Here is a 19,865-nt window from a genome sequence, read left to right as displayed (position 1 = left end):
AATGCAGAAGGCAAATTTAATCCTCGGGTTGGCATCTGCGGGTGTCTGGATATTTATATGGCCCTGCTCACCCAGGGTTACCAGCTGTCCGAGAGGGTTATAATGAAGATTAACTCTGTGAAAGCTGTTTAAAAGTTAATATCTACATAAAATACTTGTGCTGGCCCCTTCCCTTTTAAACCACAGGAAGAGCAAGTCCACTCTGCAGGTCCTCAACGCCAGCGTAGGGGTACACACGGGGAGAGCATCCCGTAGCGGTGGGCAGGAGCTCCTGTGGGTCTCAGGAAAGTGGAAGCAAAGGTGCCACTATAGAGGTGACTTCAACATAGAGTGTGTTGGGAAGGGAGGTCTTGTGCTGATCCTCGAGTTCCCGGGTCTGAAGCATGTTTGTGACCACATGTGGTTGATCACAAGCCTTCTTCAGCTGCCTGGTTTGATTAAGTTATTTTTCCAGAGAGCGTGTGGGAAGTGTTTGTCAGGAGTCCGTTTCCTGCTCTGCAAGACTTTTTGGGTTTTAAAAGAAAAACAAACACCACCATTTAGTGGTTTGTTGCCCAAACAACGCTGGCTGAGGATGTGAATCACTGGCTCCTGGGAGGGTCTGATACCAGCACTGTCCTCCACGGGAAAAACTGCAAATCGCTAACAAGTCTTCGTAAGTGTGTCCTCTCTTCCTGTCCCAACAAAGGCTCTTGTTAGAATCATAGAAGGGGTTGGGTTGGAAGGGATCTTCAAAGGTCATCTAGTCCAACTGCTGTAAGCAGGGACACCTCCTACTAGACCAGGTTGCTCAAAGCCCCATCCAGCCTGGCTTTGAACCCCTCCAGGGATGGGGCATCCACAGTGTCTCCAGGCAACTTGTGCCAGTGTCTCACCACCCTCACAGTAAAGAATTTCTTCCTTATGTCCAATCTAAATCTACTCTCTTTCGGTTTAAAACCATTGTCTGTTGTCCTGTCACTACAGGCTCTGGTAAAATGTCTTTCTCCGTCTTTCTTATAAGTCTCCTTAAAGTAGTGAAAGGCCACAATGTCCTTATGTCCAATCTAAATCTACTCTCTTTCGGTTTAAAACCATTGTCTGTTGTCCTGTCACTACAGGCTCTGGTAAAATGTCTTTCTCCGTCTTTCTTATAAGTCTCCTTAAAGTAGTGAAAGGCCACAATGGGGTCTCCACGGAGCCTTCTCTTCTCCAAGCTGAACACCCCCGACTCTCTCAGCCTGTCCTCGCAGCAGAGGTGCTCCATCCCCTGCTCATTTTTGAGGCAATCTCTGGACCCACTCCAACAGGTCCATGTCCTCCTTATGTTGGGGGCTCCAGAGCTGGAGATAGCACTGCAGGTGGGCTCTTGCTGGAGTGGAGCAGAGGGGCAGAATCCCTTCCCTCACGCTGCTGGGGACGCAGCCCAGGATGTGGTTGGCTTTCTGGACTGCCAGTGCACATTGTGGCTCATGTCCAGCTTTTCACCCACTAGTACCCCCACATCTTTTTAATAAGGGCTGCTCTCAGTCCCTTCGTCCTCTGCAGGTTGCCCTGCCCCAGGTGCAGGACCTTGCACATCTTCCAAACCTCCACATTTAGTACCTAAAATATATTTGGGGCGGATTGAGTTTCCAACACCATCCCCCACCACCCACTTTTTGGCCAATGTTGGTGCAATTTTCATGTTTTTGGAAAGGTGTTTGTGTCAGGGAGTTGGGATTTCTAAGACCTGGTTTGGCCAAGCCATTGTGTCCGGTCAACAGGAGTTCGAATGTGCCGCATCGGTTGTACATGCGGGCTCTGGGTGTGTGTTCAGAGGTAAAAATAGGCTGCTGTGGCTGCGTTTTGCATGAGTCAGGAGGATATTTGGAGGAGGTAGGTGGGATGAGCTCAGGAACAGAGCTGGGTTAGCAGTGATTTGGAGCTTTTATCAGAAGACAGGGGAGGGTTGGGCTGCATCACTGCGGTTCTCCTGTCTGACTTGCGTGTGCCTTTGGGCTGTGCTCTCCACCTGTGATGTCTCATCCCCAAGGTCTGTGTGAGTGCTGAAACCCAACCAGCCTGTCAGGGTCATGATTTGTCATTCCACGTGGTGCCATGTGCTCTGAAGTGGACAGATGGAGAAAGTGATGGAATTACAGCTCTTCCCATGTAGGATGAAGACCCGTTAATGGCAAATAGTGTCCTTTCTGTAGAGAAAAGGTGGATTTCAGTGTCTCTGTTATTGGAGGTCTGGATTGTGTTGATGAACAAGCCATTGGTCTATGTATAGGGTGGGTGTAGCAATTAACATTGCCCACCTCTAGGATACCTGTGTCAGTAGGCAAGTGGTGGAAGCTACAGGTAGCCTAGCTCAGTTGGTACTGGGATGTTCAACATCAGTTCCTACAGGTGTTATAGGTGGACTGGTGGGACCTGACCTTGTTGATGAAGGGCTGGAGCCTGGAGTCTCCCGAAATCCAGCCTTTCTGAAAATGCATGAAGCTGGCTCTGGATCCCTGGGCAGATGAGCCACAGATCCTGGAGGATCTCCTGAGCTTTGCTTCCCAGCTGTGTAAGACAACCTATAAGACTTGAAACTAATGTTGTGTTAATCCTTTTCTCTCTGCTGTGTCCCCTCCTTGTTAGTGGACGGGAGGACACATGGCTTGGGAGGGTTCTGTAGACTTGAACATGAGATTTCCCTTTAAAGGCGGCAGCTTCTCAGCAAGCGCTCTTACGAAAAATACCAAATTATGTTTGGCTTGAGCTCTGAAAATGAAAATAATGACGGCTTTTTGTTTGTGAGAGGGTGGGGAGAGGAAGGAACTGAAGCTCCTCTGTGGCTGGGCTGTGGTTAGACTTTACCGTATCTGCTGCCAGGTGCTTGGGTGTAGCCTTCTGGCGGGGTAGCTCTTTCACTCCTCTCAAGTTTATTGAAAGATGTCAAAAAGCAGTGGCAAAGAGGAGAAATGGTCTCTTGCAGGTGTATTGTATGTAAGCATGCCAGCACCCCTGGTCATGGCCCTGCGCCATGCTTGCTTCTTGCCCTGCTTGAGGCCAAGTGATTGCTGAAGGACTCGGTTCATGTCCAACCTGTAAATAGCAGGGCTACAGAAGATGAGCAAGGCTTGTCCAGAACAAGCTCAAGAGAGTCATTAAAGGTTGGCCAAGTCCTGTTCACTTGCGTGATTACCATCCCAGTGACATTCATGGGTGGGAGGAGTGACACTCTGTCTACGCCGAACTGTGCACATCACGATGAGGTGGGAGACACCTGAAGGAGTTGGAAATGGGTGCGAAAAATCTTGAACCAGATTCAAAATAAGCAAATGGAAGTCACTGAAATGGTGGATATGAGGAAGATTGGGGTGGTGGTGAGCAGCATGCTTGGAGGCGAGAGACCTGTCTGTAGACCTGCCTTGACTTTCCAGGAAAGTCCTCCCTTCAGCTCAGCGTCTTTGTAGATGAGCTGGACGTGTATTCAGCAGTGCTGTTTGCTTGTGCCACTCTCTTCGTCTCTGGGCTTGTCTCCATTTATCTCAGTTTGCTCTGGTTGTAGACATGCCCGGTTGTGACCATGTTCGCATGTGTCTACATCCACCTTTGACCTTCATATTTTCCTGTGTGCAACGTGTTGGCCTTGTTCTGGCTTGAAGGGGAGTTCTTCATTGCTCTGGGGTTATTGCCACCTTAAAATATTAGATGGTTACATGGAGTAGCACATCACAACATTTAGAGAATTGCAATGTTTAGGTAATGGCAATTGAAATGCCACCTTCCCAGGTGCACATGGCTGTCCTAGATCCTTCAGACGCTGCCGTTGCCTGCTCCAGGATGGCCATGGCACACGTGGCTCTGCTGGAGGCAGCTGTGGAAGTTTCACAGCAAGGGCTTCTCTTTAATTCCAACGTCTGAGGTGAGCAAAGCTGGTAATAAATGGTGATGGTCCCTGATGGTGATGATGGAGAGGGTGTTGGTGCCTCCTGCATCAGCAGCAGGATGGTGACAGCCCTCCCAAGTTCTTCCTGTGCTTGTCTGGTGTCTGCAAGCTCAGAGCAGCTTCAGGATTGCACCGACGTGGCTGTCAATGGCCTCATGGGAAGTGTGAAACAGGTGGGTTAAAGCATCATCCCCACTGGGCTCGGCTGTTTTACTTGGAATTGCTGGGCTCTGGAGGGCTCTGAGCCCATCTTCAGCCTTGGCCTGCAGATAAGCCTAGTGGGAGAAGGTCCATGTAGTTCAGTGGGTGATGAAGACCCAAGGTGGAGCTGAGGTTTTTGCTCCGTGGTGGGCCTGGTGGGCACCTTCCCATCCCAAGAGGACCCTCCAGCACTATTAATGCTCTGCAGAGTAACTTTGTAGGACTTCTGGAAATACGGAAATAGTAGGACTGTAAGCTTATTATCAGCATTAACATTTTATTTTAGTTTTGAACAAGTGAATTAAGTTACTGTAAATGGCTTGAGCAGTCATACTTGGCAGCCTGTGCAGCCGCAACTTGTCACGTAATGGTTTTAATCTTATTTTTCAAGAACAGAGGGAGCGATGGTTTCCTAACTGACTGGAGCCAAATCTGCGCTCGCGTCTGTGTCTCTTCCATATCTCTCTGGGGTTTTGTTTGCACAATATTGCAGTGGATGTAGCAAACATATGGGGCTTAAATTCGTTTAATAGTTGCAAGAAAATGAGTTTAAGGTTCTTATAGTATTAAGGTAGACATTTCCAAATTCGTTTTTAATGGAACATTTGTTCTCCAAAGATTATTACGCGCCATTAAGTCCTCTGCTGCCTGGTGCGTTCTCGTGCCCTGGGATATTATTGCCGAGGGATATAAACATGTTTATGGGGCCACTTTATTGAACGGTGAGATTAAATATACTGAACTTGAAAATGCCAGTAGGAGCGTGAGCGCTTTGTCGTAAATCTTGCCCGAGCACATTAGGACGGAAACGTCGTGTAAAACTGGTGCAAATCAAGTCCCAACCAGCTCAAACTTTTCTCACCAGTACAGCAGCTGTAAACACTGGGATTTATTAGCATTAAGTACGCAGATGGGAGCAGGTAGGATATGGGTTTTTCCTTTCCCGGGAGGACTGGATGTGCCACGCAGGGGTCATAAACTGGAAAATTATGTTTTAATGCTTCTGTTACGACTGACGCACCTGGGAGTGGGTGTGGGTGAAGCTCCCACCCAGCTGTAACACTGCATCTCACCCCAGGGCCAAATATTTATATATTTCCATATAAATATATATATTTTTATATAACATGGGCAACATTTGATTTTAAATTTTTTTTTAAATATCTATAACTAAACCCAGGAAAAAAAATAATCCCTGAATGTGAAGGTTGTAAAAGCCCTGAGATAATGGCTTCTGCACTGAGATATATCTATATATAGATATATAATGGGCAGCACCAGACCTGCCCATCCCTCCCTCTTTGCATTGCTATCGTTACCTTGGTGCTCAAGCCTTGCAGAGCCTTTTCTATCCTCTAGTTTTATTTTTTTTCCTGGGTTGAGTGGGAAAATTAAGCGTTGACTGGTTTTTATGCCAAAACTAGTTGAATTTGCTGGTTTAAAGGATCCGATTCCAAACCCGAGTTGGCTTTTAGGCTCTTTACCAACATGGTTTGTGGTACCTGAAGGCATGGGGCTTGGCTGCTGGTGTGATGAGCTGGGTGTCCTCCCAGCACAGGACCCACAGCCACCACGGATGGGTACAACATCATCGAGGGAGAGGAATTTGTCTTTGAGTAACGGGAGGAGTTAACAAGACCAGGCTTAATTCCTGCCACCGTGTTGAAACGTGACGGGCGATAACATGTATTTATGTGCCTCAGTTAATTAGCCCCATCATAAATCTCAGTAGCATATTCACAGCCTTGTCTTGTTCCATAATGCTGGGAAACATTTTCTTTGTCTTGGGCTTATTTTGAATAATGAAGAAGGCTTTTTTTAATTATCTTTTTTTTTCTTCTGAGCCTCTCCATAGTTAAAACCAAGCCCTGTGGTAGGTTTGGGTTTTGGGGTGCTGCATCCCCTGCTCTGGGCTGAGCTTTTATGGTAGGAGCAACCCCGACCTTCACATCTCCATGTGAAAGAAGACATGCACATCACCATAAATAGCTGGGGAGGGAGGTTTGGTGGTTAGGGTGGGAGGAGGGTTGGAATACACAAAATGTGGTTTGTACTTTGGTATTTTGCTGCTGTAGAGCAGGTGGAACGTCGGCTGCGGCTGCTCGGAGCGCCAATGGGTCATGGCGACGTTATCTAGCTCGGAAGTGAAAACTGAAGTCTATATATAGCAGGTCCTGATAAGCTTGCTTTAATAATGGGGAAGGGTTTGCATCAAAAAAAATCTATATGAGGATGTGTAGTTGGGGTTTTTTAAATATCTATGTGTGTATGTACAAGCATATATACACACACATATATAAAACATCTGTCATATGTAAAGATATATAAATATATACACACACACATATAAAAGTATATCAGGCCATATAGATATTTTATATATGTGTGTATATATGTACACACACACGTATAGAAAGTATCTGTGGATATATAGATATAAAAAAGATTTATATATCTCATTCCTTGAGATATATAAAAATATCTGTATCGTATCTATATCTATGTATATATAGGCATACACACACACATATGAGGGATATAAATATATATTGGGCCGTATTGTTTTTATACATATAAAAAGAGATATCATTGTATCTGTATCAGGCTATATAGTTGATATATATATATTTATCTTAAATATATATATATGTGTATATATTTATGTATCTATTTGGATATCAGAGTTGTGACCTGAAGGTGTGGTTGGGAGGTCTGGTCTAAACTGCATCAGAAATTGTTAAGTTTTAGGCCAGCAGGGAAGACCTTGGCTATGATATATCTCCCTAAGCAGCTATTTTTGCTGATGCCACTGCTGTGCCCCCCGAGGGAAGGAGAAATAGCGATGGGGGGGCACAGGCTCACGAGGAAACCCGAGGTGTGGTGGCATCTCTGGAAAAAGTGAGTTCATCTCTGCAGCTCACCTCTGCCCACCCTTCTCATGGTGGTTTAAAGCAAGGTGGTGTTGGTCTTGATAAAAGGAGGTTAATTAGCTGTTACGGGAGAGGTATGGCTTTGTTTGAAGATTTCACTCCTGATCTCTTAGTAGACATGGGGATGAGCGCGCTGTTTGCATTGTTCCCAAACCTGAAGGGAGGAAACCTTCACCGACTTGAACCAACGTGGCTCAAGGGTTTTTCTGAGGGAAGCTCTGCCTTTTTGTTCTTCGGATCCCACACCAGATCTTCCATTCACCCAACGCTCCCCTGGTGCAGCGTCTCCCATCCCGTAACTGAGTCATCCCACCAGTCTGCACTGGAATCGGCTCCAAATGCAACTGTAGCTGCTCTAGGTGCTCTGTTATGGAAGTATTCATCTTTGTAGAGATGGTTTTGGTGACTCACCTCATAATCCAGCTCCTGTTCAAAGCAGTAGCTGCAATGCAGGCATATGGAGGAGCGTGTTGCTGTGTCCCCTGCTCCTGCAGCCAGGCGGTGGCTGAGTACCAGGGTTTTTCCTCTGCTGAGGAGTGCAGGACACTTTACAATTAAATTAACGTGGCTAATTTTAGAGTGTTTGGCTCGATTGGAGCAACCTATGGGTCTGTCGCCCTTTACTTGCATAGCGGGTGTTGAGGATGTTACGGGTGCTGCTTGTCTGCAGAGCTCCTTGCAGCCCGGCCTCAGGAAAGGGCGTAAAAATAATAATGATAAAAAACTCCATACAAAAAAATAACCAAAGAAAAGCGAATTACGGCTATTTAGGCATGGGAGAGAAGCTTTGCTAAAGCTTATGTCTGCAACGCTGCAGACCCCCGTGCCTCACCTGTAGCTCTTCTGCCCTGCAGGCATCGACATCCTGAAGCTGGTGGCGGCCCAGGTGGGGAGCCAGTGGAAGGACATCTACCAGTTCCTGTGCAACGCCAGCGAGCGGGAGGTGGCGGCTTTCTCCAACGGCTACGCCGCCGACCACGAGCGCGCCTACGCCGCCTTGCAGCACTGGACCATCCGCGGGCCCGAGGCCAGCCTGGCCCAGCTCATCAGTGCCCTCCGACAGCACCGCCGCAACGACGTGGTGGAGAAGATCCGAGGCCTGATGGAGGACACCACGCCGGTAACTATGGGTTGGGCTTCGCGTGCTCTTGTCTGGCTGTGGTGAGCGTGTGGGTGCACGGGACCCCGCTGCGGCCTAGAGCTTAGCTGATGGCCCAGTAGCTGGACTCCATCTCCCACTGGAGCTCCAGGAGCTTATTTTTAAGCTTTACATGGCTTTTGAGCAAAGCTTTGCCCAAAAGTTTGCTCAAAACCTTGTCAAAGTTTTGACAGGCTCTTGGGTCCCACGTGTTGTGGTTTGCCTGTATCTTTGAGGGTCACCAGGAGGACCTGGTACTTGAGCCTTTGTGTTGGCGACATGGAGGAAGAAGCATCCCCCTTTATACTTGCTCTTAAATGCAATGAATGTAATGCCCAGGATTTTGTGAGAAGGAAGGACCATACATCCTTCAGCACTGAATGTTGTTGTAGAGCAGCAAGTTGCTTCCTCCAAGGTGGTGATTGGTAGCATGGGGGTTCCATGTGTGCTCTTCTCCAGACTTGTTGCCTTTCTTTGGCAGCCTTGGCCTTAAAAAAAGCTGTCCTATGTTTTGGGAGGCTAAATAAATTGCTGCAGAATATTCTGCAACAGGGTCTGGACTGGGTTTAAGTCATTGGGAGGTACCTCCTGTGCCTTACTTGTGAGTGTGCTTTTGCTTTTTTGGCTCTGATAATTTGGTTGTCTTCTGGATGTGTTCGTAATGGTCATGAATGGGGCTGCTCTGAACGTAGGGCCCATGGGATATTAAAAGATATTAAAGATATTAAAAATGAAATGAAGAGCCTGATACAAAGCTAGGGTTAGGAAAAGAAGAGAGACAGAGAAAATTGTCATTTTGCACATGTGAATTAAAGTTTCTGGTATGTGCAATGTCTCAGAAGGACACATCATCCTCTTGCTCTCCTGGAGTAGGTAGTAACTTCTGTCCTCCTAGTTACAGCTCTTAGTACTACAGCAAAGTGCTGGGCTAGGACATCAGATAAACCATGGGGCTTGTTCAGTAGCACAGTGCCTAATTAACTGACGTGGGTTGTGCAATTCTCAATGCTCCTGAGCATTGAGCTGTTTCAGATGAGACTATCAGGCATTTCTCAAATAGTATGAAAATGCAGGTGGTAGCTTCAAGAACAGGGCTTATTGGGCAACCCGTTGGGATGGTGGAGCCACAACAATAGAGTAAATACAAGCTGTTTCCTTGGGGTGCCCATAACTCTGAAAATACAATGAGGAGATGCTCTGGAGAATGAGCAAGCACAAATCTCATGGATACTTGTAGGCAAGTCTTCTGGACTTCCCAACCAGCTCTCCTGGAGGACATTTCTCTTCGTGTTTTAAAACAGTCTGTTGTGTTCCCCAATGTCCAGCAGCACCTGGAGCCTGGTTGTCGCCTGTGGCTTTCACTTGCTTTCCTAGAAATTGGTAAAATTGGTTTGCTGATCTTTTTAGAAAGTGGTTCCATGTGAGAAACGGAGCTCATTTCAGCAAATGAGGTGTTTTTAAAAATTCACCTGGCTGGCATATCCTCCTCCTCCATGCATCTGATCAGGCTTTTTCGAATGAGGACCCCTCGTGATCAGCCTTAGGGGTTGGCCATTCCTGGCTCTTCCCCAAAGGTCTCCAGCCAGTCACTGCATCGGTGCATGGGATGTTGAAGCTAGAAAACACCCTGGGGTGCAGATTCAGCATGGCAGCACTCTGCCTTTCTGCAAGGAATTACCTGCTGTAACCTGTCTCCCTCCTCTCCCTGGCTTAGCTCCCTCACTGTGGATGCGGGAGGTGATGGAGTGGCCCTGGAAGGGATACAGAAAGCTGTGGGGAGCAACCTGTGTGAGGGGAACCAAGTCCCTGAGCTGCATCCTGGTGGTCCAGACCACGAGCAGCCAGGGGAGCAGATTGCTCAATGCCAGGGGCAGGCGCTGAGGTCGCTTTGTTTGGGGTTCTTTTAATCCCTGCTGGTTGGAAAGCCTTTAATTGGAGCTAATCCGGGTTTGGCTCTGGGTGGTTTGTCTGTCCAAACACAGGCAAATCGAGGTGGTTTCTCTCCAAAGGGAACCAGTTTGATCCGAAGGAACGGGTCACCTCCGTTGGTGGCAGGCGTGGGTGCTGTGCTGCACCTCCCACTGGCTCTGCAGAAGCTGTTTTGCAAGAAAAAAAAAAAAGAAAAAAGAGCTTTTTTTTTTTGTACTGTGGAGGGAGTGAGGACTCTCCTAAGCAATGCAAAAGCATGTGTCTTCCCTGTGGCTAAGAGCGTGATGCCCTTGGGATAACCTGGGCCAGCAGCAAGCATCCAATGTGTGCCAGGGTGTCCTAGATGGGCCCGGGAGGGATGTGTGGGTGGCTGTGCCATCAGTGATGCCTTTGGCCCTTGCCTGGCATCCCCAGGCACAAAGGGGAGCTCCACCATCTCTCCCCACGACCCTGTATCATAAGAAAACCCCAACACCCCCAGCTCCTAGGTAGAAATTGTGTTCTTGGGTGACACAACTCTTGGACAGCAAATTGGTACCCTAAACCCAGCCAGCCTCCCTTCATCCCACCTGCTGTCGCATCCTTATCCCAAATCCTTTATGTGGTGTCTGTCAAACCTGCAGAGGCAAAGCTGCTCTCTCCCCTAGTGCCCCAGTCCCCTGGCAGCCTTTTGGGCTCTGAAATCCGAGTATTTACAACCCCCGAGAGGCGCAGGGGAATTAATGGCAGTGTCTGGAGCGTTACGGTATTTGGCAGGAACATTTTTCCTTCGGGTGGGGAGCAGCTCCACGGAGGGCTCGCCGGCTTTTTCAGCTGCAGGAGATTATGCTGGTTTTGCATCGTGCTGAACGAATTTAGGTTAAAACGCGATTAGCCCTCTGAGTCGCTTTGCTAGGTTGGATGGTTTGGGTTTGGTTTTTTGGTTTGGTTTGGTGTTTTTTTTGCAGCTGATCCAGAAAAATACAGTGAGCGCAGCAGCTGTGGGATGGTATTTTGGGGGGTGCATTTAACTTGCTGAGCTCCCGTGAAAGGCTGGCCCTGGCCACAAATGCTGCTCCAGCTCCAGGTTTGCAAAATCTCTCCCCGGGCAGCGGCATGCGAGCCCGGGCACTGCTTGGTGAGCACAGGCACACCCCAAATTAGTGATGCTGACAAGAAGAAAAACAGGGGGTGAAGGAGGCGGGGTGGTGTGTAAAGGGAAAGGCTTCTCACTGCTATCCCAGCAAATTGCAATTCTCCATTTTGGGGTTAAAAACGGAGAGGTTCAATGCGGTGCAGGCGCTGGGTAATGGGATTATTTTTTGGGGGTGCATGGCAGTGTTTTGCAGATATGGAGGGTTGTCTGTGCTCGCCTGGGCTGGCCTGGGGCGTTGCTGGCACAGCTGGCCGCCTTGGCTACCGTCAGTGTCCTACTGTGAGCAGTGCTTTAAGCTCTTATCTTTTTTATTTATGGCTCTGCTGGCCTCGGCTGAAATATTTCAGGGAACGGATGGAGGTGAAGCAAACAGCCTTGCTCAGGCTGTTCAGCAGTGCAGCCTCAGCAAAGCTTTAAAAGACAAAAAAAAATTAATTAATCAGGGAGACGTTGGGAATACAGAGGGGGGGAACTGCAGCCCTGAGCCCGATGAGATTTAGGTCCGTGGCTAATTGCACGCTGCGGATAATCCGCTGTGAATCAGCAGATATGTCAAGGCTGGGGCCGGTGTGAGCTTAAGCCATGGGGTTTTTGGGGGTTGCCAGAGGAGAAGAGGATCTGAAAGTGCCCCGTGTCCAGGCATGTGGCTGTGGCAGCGCCTGCTGGCTCCTTTTCTTCCTCTTTTGCAGGTCAAATCCCTGGGGGAAGGTGGGGGGAGAGGCAAGAGCCTGGAGCAACGTTCCCCAAATCCAGCCCCAACAGCTCCTGCCCATCCCCTTCGGTTCTTCTTTTGGCAAAGCAGAATTGGGCTGGACCCAGTAATTAGCAATTAGCTTTGTGCTGCATTAACCTCAAATGGCATCAGAGTGGGGGTGAAGCTGTTGGGTGGATTTCCCAGCCGCGGGGCTGAATTCCGAGGGCTGGGAAAAGCCCAGGCAGCTAGGGAGAAAAAAACCTCAGAATTGTATGTAATTTTTCCTTCTGGACCTGCATCAGGCTTTATTTGTGGCATAAAGCTGTAGGATAAAGTGGCCAGAGCCTCGGGGAAGGGGTAGGGCAGGTTGGGTTTTGGTGAGGTGGGCATCACTGCTTTCCTCTAAAGTACGAGTTGGTTTTTGGGAAACCAAGGTTGGGATTGAAGCAGGCTGGAGAACATGCAACAAACAAAAATGCAATAATTTCTAAAGTAATGCAATATAAGCACAAAATTATAAACTCTATAGTAGATGCAGTTATATTTGAGGTTTCCCTGCTGTGGTAGCCATGTCTTCTTGGGTCTGTGTATCTGGAGTATGTTAGGCTCAGAAGCCTAAGATGAAACTAGAGGATGTTGGGGTCAAAACAAGCCAAACTCTGTACTGACTGACTCATCTTGTAGTTGACTTTGGAAACTCTTCTTCATGACTTCGTCAACTCTTCATTGTGGTTTGAGTTGAAAAAGTGGCTGGGCAAATCCATAGAAAGGAGAAGCCACCAGGAGCTCTCATGGAGACACCGTCTCCCGCTGGAGAAGCACTTGGCTGACAAATGGCCAGGGACAGTGGGGAAGAGCTGCTTCCTCCATGGATGGTGTTTTGGTTTCAGTACTGACTGACTCATCTTGTAGTTGACTTTGGAAACTCTTCTTCATGACTTCGTCAACTCTTCATTGTGGTTTGAGTTGAAAAAGTGGCTGGGCAAATCCATAGAAAGGAGAAGCCACCAGGAGCTCTCATGGAGACACCGTCTCCTGCTGGAGAAGCACTTGGCTGACAAATGGCCAGGGGCAGTGGGGAAGAGCTGCTTCCTCCGTGGATGGTGTTTTGGTTTCAGCATCTAAACCCTCTCCAGACCTGGCATTATACATCCTGCATTGTGGTGAGGTTTGATTTAAGTAGCCAGGCCTGCCTTGTGTTGAGGGACCCTGGCTCCACCACAGCAGTGATGGCCAAGGACTCTTCTAAACCTGGCCACTGAGGTAAAGGGACGTGGAGAAGGCCTTTGGGCTTTCCCACCCCATGTTTTTCCCTTGTTGGCAAAGGGATTGCTTCCTGCTCTGCAGCACCTTCAGACCATCACTGGGTTTCTGTGCCACCTTGGCAAGACTTCATGGTCCAGACAATAGTGTTTCACCTTCCAAGGTCCGGTCTGCCCTGAAGGTGGACCCCCAGATGCCATGTGTGCCATGAAGCTGCTCATCCAGGTGGATCTTCCCTGTGCTTGTGGGGACCATAACAAGAGTATGCCCTCCTGACACCACCCTGCATTTGCAGGATTGCCCATCACCTTCCAAGGTCCGGTCTGCCCTGAAGGTGGACCCCCAGATGCCATGTGTGCCATGAAGCTGCTCATCCAGGTGGATCCTCCCTGTGCTTGCGGGGACCATAACAAGAGTATCCCTCCTGACACCGCCCTGCATTTGCAGGATTGCCCGTGTGGGGCTGCCCACCCTGCTTCACATGCTGGGCTTTTTCCTCCCTCATCCCATATGGAGCTGTACCAAACCTGGGAATAGGGCTGGTGTCAGCTGGGTGTCATCTTTCCGTAGGGGATCCGGGAAGCCATGTCCTTGCTGCTAAATTTATCCCCAAATCCCGAGAGGGTGTGCAGCCACCCTCTGCGGAGCTTGCTCCTCCGATCCCAGCTCCCTGCTGGATTTTCCCATGTGTGGGTTGTGGGTTTTTGTTTTTTTATTATTATTATTTTTGAAAAACAAGCAGTAGGTTGAGTCGTGTTTGCGTTGGGGCAAGAAAACCCGAGCCAAGCGTGGCTGCACGGAGCCGGGCTGATGCTGCAGCAAAACCTGCTGCGGGTTTTTCTTTCTGCCTGGTTGCTGCAGGAGGAATTCCAGGGAAGCAGCGCCCGAGGGAGGGGTTATTTCATGCCCACGGCTGCTCCTTCCCAACATTAGCCCAGCAGCCGCAGTCTCTGCTTGTCCAAGCTGAGCTTTTTATTGCCGTGCAGTAAAACGAAGGCAGGAAAAATGGGACCAACCAGTTCAAACAGAGCTGGTGGGAGCAGCTGCGAAAAGAAAACAAAGCCAGCCCTGTGTCATCTTCTGCACCCATCCCCTGCTGTCCCCTTTCCGTCCTTTTTAGGAAGGACCTTCAGACACCCTCAGCATCCTCTGAGATGCGTCAGGATCCATGAGGATGTCGGTGCTTGAGCCGCAGCCTAAAGGAAGCTTTTAGGATTTTTTTTTTTTTTTTGGCGTTGCAAACCTCTTGCTGCAGTGCTCAAAAAAAAAAAAAAAAAGGAAAAAAAAATAAAAAAAGATTTGGCAGAGCACCCTGGTACGAGGGACCGGTGGGGGGAAGCTGCTGGTGCGTCGAAGCTGCCGCGGCGCCTTTGGTTTTCCACACTGGTCCGTGGGTCTAACAGTCTCCCGTCTGTCTGTCTGTCTGTCTGCAGGTGCAAATGCAGCCTCAGTGGCAAGCACAGGACCCCTGCAATGACGAGGCGAAGGTGAGAAACGTGCTGGCTCTGGAAAGGCAAAAGACCTTCAGAGGCGTTGGGTTTAGGGTTTGGTTGTTTTTTTTTTTTTTCCTGGCCAGAGCTGGGTTTGGGTCGAGCAGCGCCGTTATTAAAAATAGGGATGGCCAAGGTGGTTTCAAGCAAAGGAGTCCCGGGCTATGAATAGTGTGTTTTTCCACCTATCCCACAGGCTTCACCTCGCAGCAACCTCCTGCTTTCTCCGGCCTTTCCAAACCCTCATTCCCACTTGCTTTCTTCCCGTGGTTTAAATATTAACACACATCCGAGCATCCTGTTGACTTTGTCTCGTAAGCTCACAGACGCTCGGTGATTTGGAAAGCTTGGGGCTCCCGGGACGCCTACAATCAAATAACCTTGGGTGATTTTTATTTTTTATTTTTTTTTCCTAGCGTGCTTTAGCAGCTGTTTAATTAAACTCCAAATGACTCGCACGCTTCTGGGAAAGGTTTTTTCCTCTCTGCTGGGAAGGCAGAGCCGGGGCAGCCGGCTGCTCCCTGGGCCGCCGAGCCCCCTTTTTTGGAAATCAGGAGGTGGGTTTGTGGCTGGATATTAAATAGATGAGTTGCACGGGGGGGAGAAACTAACCCCTAAAGCCTTGTTTGTTTGGGTGGGTTTTTTTTTTTTTAACGGGGGAATCAGAGCATGTTGCAATTTGGAAGGTGGCCAGCTGCTTTCCTGGTCCTTCCCTTGCTTTTCCCCTGTTAATGGCAATAGGCTGATTCTCATCGATGAGCTCTACTGGAGAGGGAGTTTCAGAGGAGAAGGCAGATTCTTTTAATTAAAAATTAAAGCTGACTTTTATTTTTAACATGCCTATTGCGTAACGTGCTGAGCTAGAACAAATCCTCCCCTGTTTATTTTCAATTGGGGGGGGGGGGGGGGGGTAAAAAAACAAAACAAAACAAAACCCTTTATACTACCAGGAACAGACTTCAGTGTTAATGTGATGTGAACTAATGGGCGTCCCAGCAGACATGTGATTTGTGGGTGGTGAATTCCTCGACATGGGTGAGGAATGCACAGGCACATCCATGCCGGCGCGGAGGTGGCTCAGCAGCTCCCTGTCCCACAGCCTTTAATCCAAATTTTGTGTCCTAATCCCTGGGTAGCGGGCAAAAAGTGTGTGAGCAGGAACAGCCTGGTCTTCCCTCTGTAGAAGGAGAAAACAGGGTTGTGAAATGCTGTTGGGAGAGCGGGCTGCACGCTCGTAAATCTGTGCTTGGGCAGTTCAAGCAGGGATGTGGGGTTTGGGAAAAAGTTAAATATTAGGTGATGCTTAGACGTACCTGCTTGGGTTGACCTGGTGACCCACAGAGGTGCCCGAGCTGCCAGCCAGGGGACATGGGGATGCTTCCCTGAGCCTCTCTTCCCCACAAGGAATGGAAAACAGAAATGCTCTGCTTGAGGTTTGCATCCCGAGGGGATGCTGAGAGATGGAGGGGGTGGATAATGTCGGCTGGTGCTGTGCAGGTAGGAAGGAGATGCAAGAAGGAAGATGCAGAGCATGGTCAGGTTAGGAAGCAGGTTCTGCTTCCCTGCACAGCGTGTTCCAGCAGTTCTTGCTGCTCCCTGTGTCTTTGGGACTGTGAACCCAAACGCTTGCCCTTGGTTGGCATCAGGGTAGCAAAAAGCAAAGGCAGTGGGGGGGATGTTGGGGTCAGCACCAGCCCCGGTTTGTCCTTCCTGGCCCTGGACTCGGAAATTGGATGGGATGGATTGAGAAATCCATCACGCATTAACGGGGTGCTCACGGAAGCAGAGGCAAGGGGGGGCAAACAAATTATTAACCTGACATGTTAACCAGGTAGCAGGAGCATGCTGCAGTGGAGATCCCCTTGTCCTGCATCCTCAGCACTGGCTGAAGGCGGGGAGCCAGGCTTTGAAGAAATGGTATCTGTGGTAGAGGTTTTGGGGAAGGCTTACCTGCTTGGGATTATTACCCTTAGCCCCCACGAGTGGTATTTTGGGCCTTAACAACCAGATGTTGAGAACAGATGTTGCTCTGCACCATCCAGAGTTGCTCCTACCGAGGGGGCAGGTTGCATTAATTACCCCTCCTGCCTGCTGAGCATTGATGTGCCAAATCCCCATTTGATGTCCACTCTGGGTCATCTCCTGTGCCCGTGCTGGGTCAGCAGGTCCCCTGGGAGGCAGAGGCCACCTGAGCGTGGGGACCACTCACTGAAGATGTGTTGAAAACCACTGCAAATCCCCATTGGGATGGTTTTGAGCCCAAGCCCATTGTGTAGCATTCCTTGAGTCAATTTTCCCTCTCTTTACCCATCCCAAGGTTGAAGCTGACAGACTGGCACCGCCGGTGAGCCCCAGCCCGATCAGCCCCGCGCCCAGCCCCAGCCCCAAGCCCCCCGAGGCCACTGTCCTCACCGTGGAGCCCTCTCCTTCAGAGAAGAAGTGTTTCTTTGTCGACGAAGCAGAGCCCCTCCTTCGGTGCGACTCGACCTCCAGCGGCTCCTCCGCGCTCAGCCGGACGGGCTCTTTTATTACCAAAGGTACCAAAATCACCCTGGGGGAGGGAGCGGGAGGACCAAAGGGATGCCACGGCATGTCCCCTGTGGTCAGCACACGTGGCAGAGCTGCCCAACATGGTATCATTAAATAACTGGGAAAACTGGCTCTCCAGGGGGGTGTCACCTCCCCGTTCTAGACCAGACTATCCTGTCGGCAAAGAGATGATACAGATTTGAGGGGGGAAAACACCTTTAAAGGGTTTTAACTCTTTGAACAGCTGCTGGAGAATTTGTAGCATCCCTGGATGTTGGGGGAGGTTTCTCCTGACTTGGGGCCCTCAGGTTATTGCATGAGATGAAACCAGAAAAATGTCATTTCAAGATCAAATTTATATATTCCCCCACAACCATCACCCTTGGTCCTGCTTGCTGCAGCGTCTGACTTAAGATGTAAATCACTGTTAGTCACTCACCCTTTTTGGTGGGGGGGTTAATTTACTGCATTTAATTTGCTGCGTTTATTCTTCAGCTTCTGACGATGAAGGTGAAACACTGAGCTCAGTCAATCTACCAAGTTTATACTTGGGTGCGGAAATGAAGCTGACCCAAGGAAAACAACTCAAAAGAGCAGAATTCAGCCTTTTTGGCTCCCTTTCCCACTTCACTTTCCCGCATTGGCCATTCAGCATTTATAAATGCTGTGTTTGCTCTAGCAGGATCCTGGATTAGGTGCCTCGTAGCGTTGGCTTCTCCATCTTCTCCCCCCTCCAACACTCACCACCCTCCACCTTTTCCCTCGATTCTCCCGGTGGCGTGTCCCTCTCCAGAGGTGGCACCAGGGGATGAACTAATTAGTGACAGAACGAGAGGGAACGGCTTCAAGCTCCAACAGGATAGGTTTAGATTGAACATTAGGAAAGAATTTTTCACTGAAGGAGTGATAGGGCATTGGAACAGGCTGCTCAGGGAGGTGGTGGAGTCACCATCCCTGGCTGTGTTTAAGGGCCATTTACAGAATCACAGAATCTTCTAGGTTGGAAGGGACCTTAAAGATCATCTTGTCCAACCGTCAACCTAACTGACAAAAATAGACACCCACACAACAAACAAGGAGCATCATCACTAAACCATACCTCCCAGCACTACATCAACCCGTCTTTTGAACACCACCAGGGATGGTGCCTCAACCACCTCCCTGGGCAGCCCATTCCAATGCCTGATAACCCTTTCAGTGAATGCAGTGAATTTAGATGCAGTGCTAAGGTGTAGGGGAGGACTTTGTAGAGTAGGGTAGATGGTTGGACTCGATGTTCCCAAGGGTCTCTTCCAACCTCAATGATTCTATGATTCTAATGTCTCCAAGGAGAACAAGCTCTGGTTAGCGCATGTTTCTTGAAGGGTTTCTTGACCACCCTCTCCTTTCCTCCTACAGAAAAGAAGGACACCGTCCTGCGCCAGGTGCGCTTGGACCCTTGCGACCTGCAGCCCATCTTTGACGACATGCTGCACATCCTTAACCCTGAGGAGCTCCACGTGATAGAGGAGATCCCGCAGGCCGAAGACAAGCTGGACAGGCTATTTGAGATCGCCGGAGTCAAGAGCCAGGAAGCCAGCCAGACCCTCCTGGACTCTGTCTATAGCCACCTTCCTGACTTACTGTAGGCACTGGGTCACCACACGCTCTCCGAATATCTGCTAGAGCTAGCTTGGCACTCGTTAAGACGACCGACAATACGCAGGCAGGTTTTGTTTGTAGAATATATGGCCAGTATTTTTGTTGAGGTGTCCTTGGTTTCTGGAGCTGGGGGGTGGTTTGCCAGCGTCTCAACCCCCTCCACCTTAACTCTTATCGCTCAGTCCAAGTCTCTGCACCCTCTTGTCCCCTTCCCGAGCCTCTCTTCTTTCTCCTCGTTTCTCATTCCAATCAGATCAGTCGATGCACTTTAAAAACGCGCAAAAAAAAAAAAAAATATTGCAGTTAATGAACTAAAAAGACCACGAATCTGATGTAATTTAACACATCGGGGATTGCTCTGTAACCCACTTCTTCTGTCAAAGCTGTCGCTCGGAGTGACCGTCTCCCACCACCTCCCTTCGCCTCGGAGCAGTAAATGGCAAATACACGCAAAAAAAACCTAAACCCAATCATTGCTGGTTACTGTCTTTTAATGCAGCTAAGCTTCCCACCCGAGCTGATTATTTTTTATTTTTTTTTTAAATGTACTATTGTATAGCTCATACCCATTGCTGAGATTTTACTAGCACGGTTATTTATTGTATGGTTTTCAACCGGACAACGCGTCGCGCTCCTATAAAGCTAAAGCAGAAGCGCTTGAACCGCAAAGAAAAAAAAGGGTCAGTCCCACCAGCCTTGGAGGTGATGAAAAGGTCCTTTTTGCCTTCAGTCGAATGTAAGGAGTTATATTATTATTATTTTTTTGCCTTGCTGCTGGTGGGAACGGCGGGGGCCCCGAAGGGAGCCGGTGCTGGACGTAGGGGGGAGCAGGAAGGTGGACACCGGTGGTCCTGCTCTCCTCGTGGGGTCAGACTTAAACCAAGCTCTGCTTTTACACTCGTGTCTCTTGTTTTTTATACAGACGTGGCCGATGATAGGTTCTCCAAAGACCTTACCTGGTCTTAAATAATAGTCTCTTCAAATCACAACTTCACTTTTTATTAAGGAAAC

At 49.1% G+C, this 19,865-nt stretch overlaps 1 protein-coding gene across 2 annotated transcripts in view; it reads left to right on the top strand.

The window, feature by feature from the left end:
* The window catches only part of TNFRSF21 (tumor necrosis factor receptor superfamily member 21), a 37,607-nt gene extending 17,742 nt beyond the window's left edge, over nt 1-19,865 (top strand). For both annotated transcript variants that reach the window (XM_014958212.1, XM_014958213.1), the window contains exons 4-7: nt 7,890-8,155; nt 14,628-14,681; nt 17,002-17,221; nt 18,612-19,865. In XM_014958212.1, coding sequence (XP_014813698.1) covers nt 7,890-8,155; nt 14,628-14,681; nt 17,002-17,221; nt 18,612-18,841 — 770 coding nt within the window. In that variant the 3' untranslated portion in view covers nt 18,842-19,865. The remainder of the gene's footprint in view (nt 1-7,889; nt 8,156-14,627; nt 14,682-17,001; nt 17,222-18,611) is intronic.

Source organism: Calidris pugnax, unplaced genomic scaffold (assembly GCF_001431845.1).
Source record: "Calidris pugnax isolate Ruff unplaced genomic scaffold, ASM143184v1 scaffold276, whole genome shotgun sequence".
Taxonomy (NCBI): domain Eukaryota; kingdom Metazoa; phylum Chordata; class Aves; order Charadriiformes; family Scolopacidae; genus Calidris; species Calidris pugnax.
The sequence above is the reverse complement of the archived record's forward strand: the minus strand, read 5'-3'. Positions and strand labels throughout refer to the sequence as shown.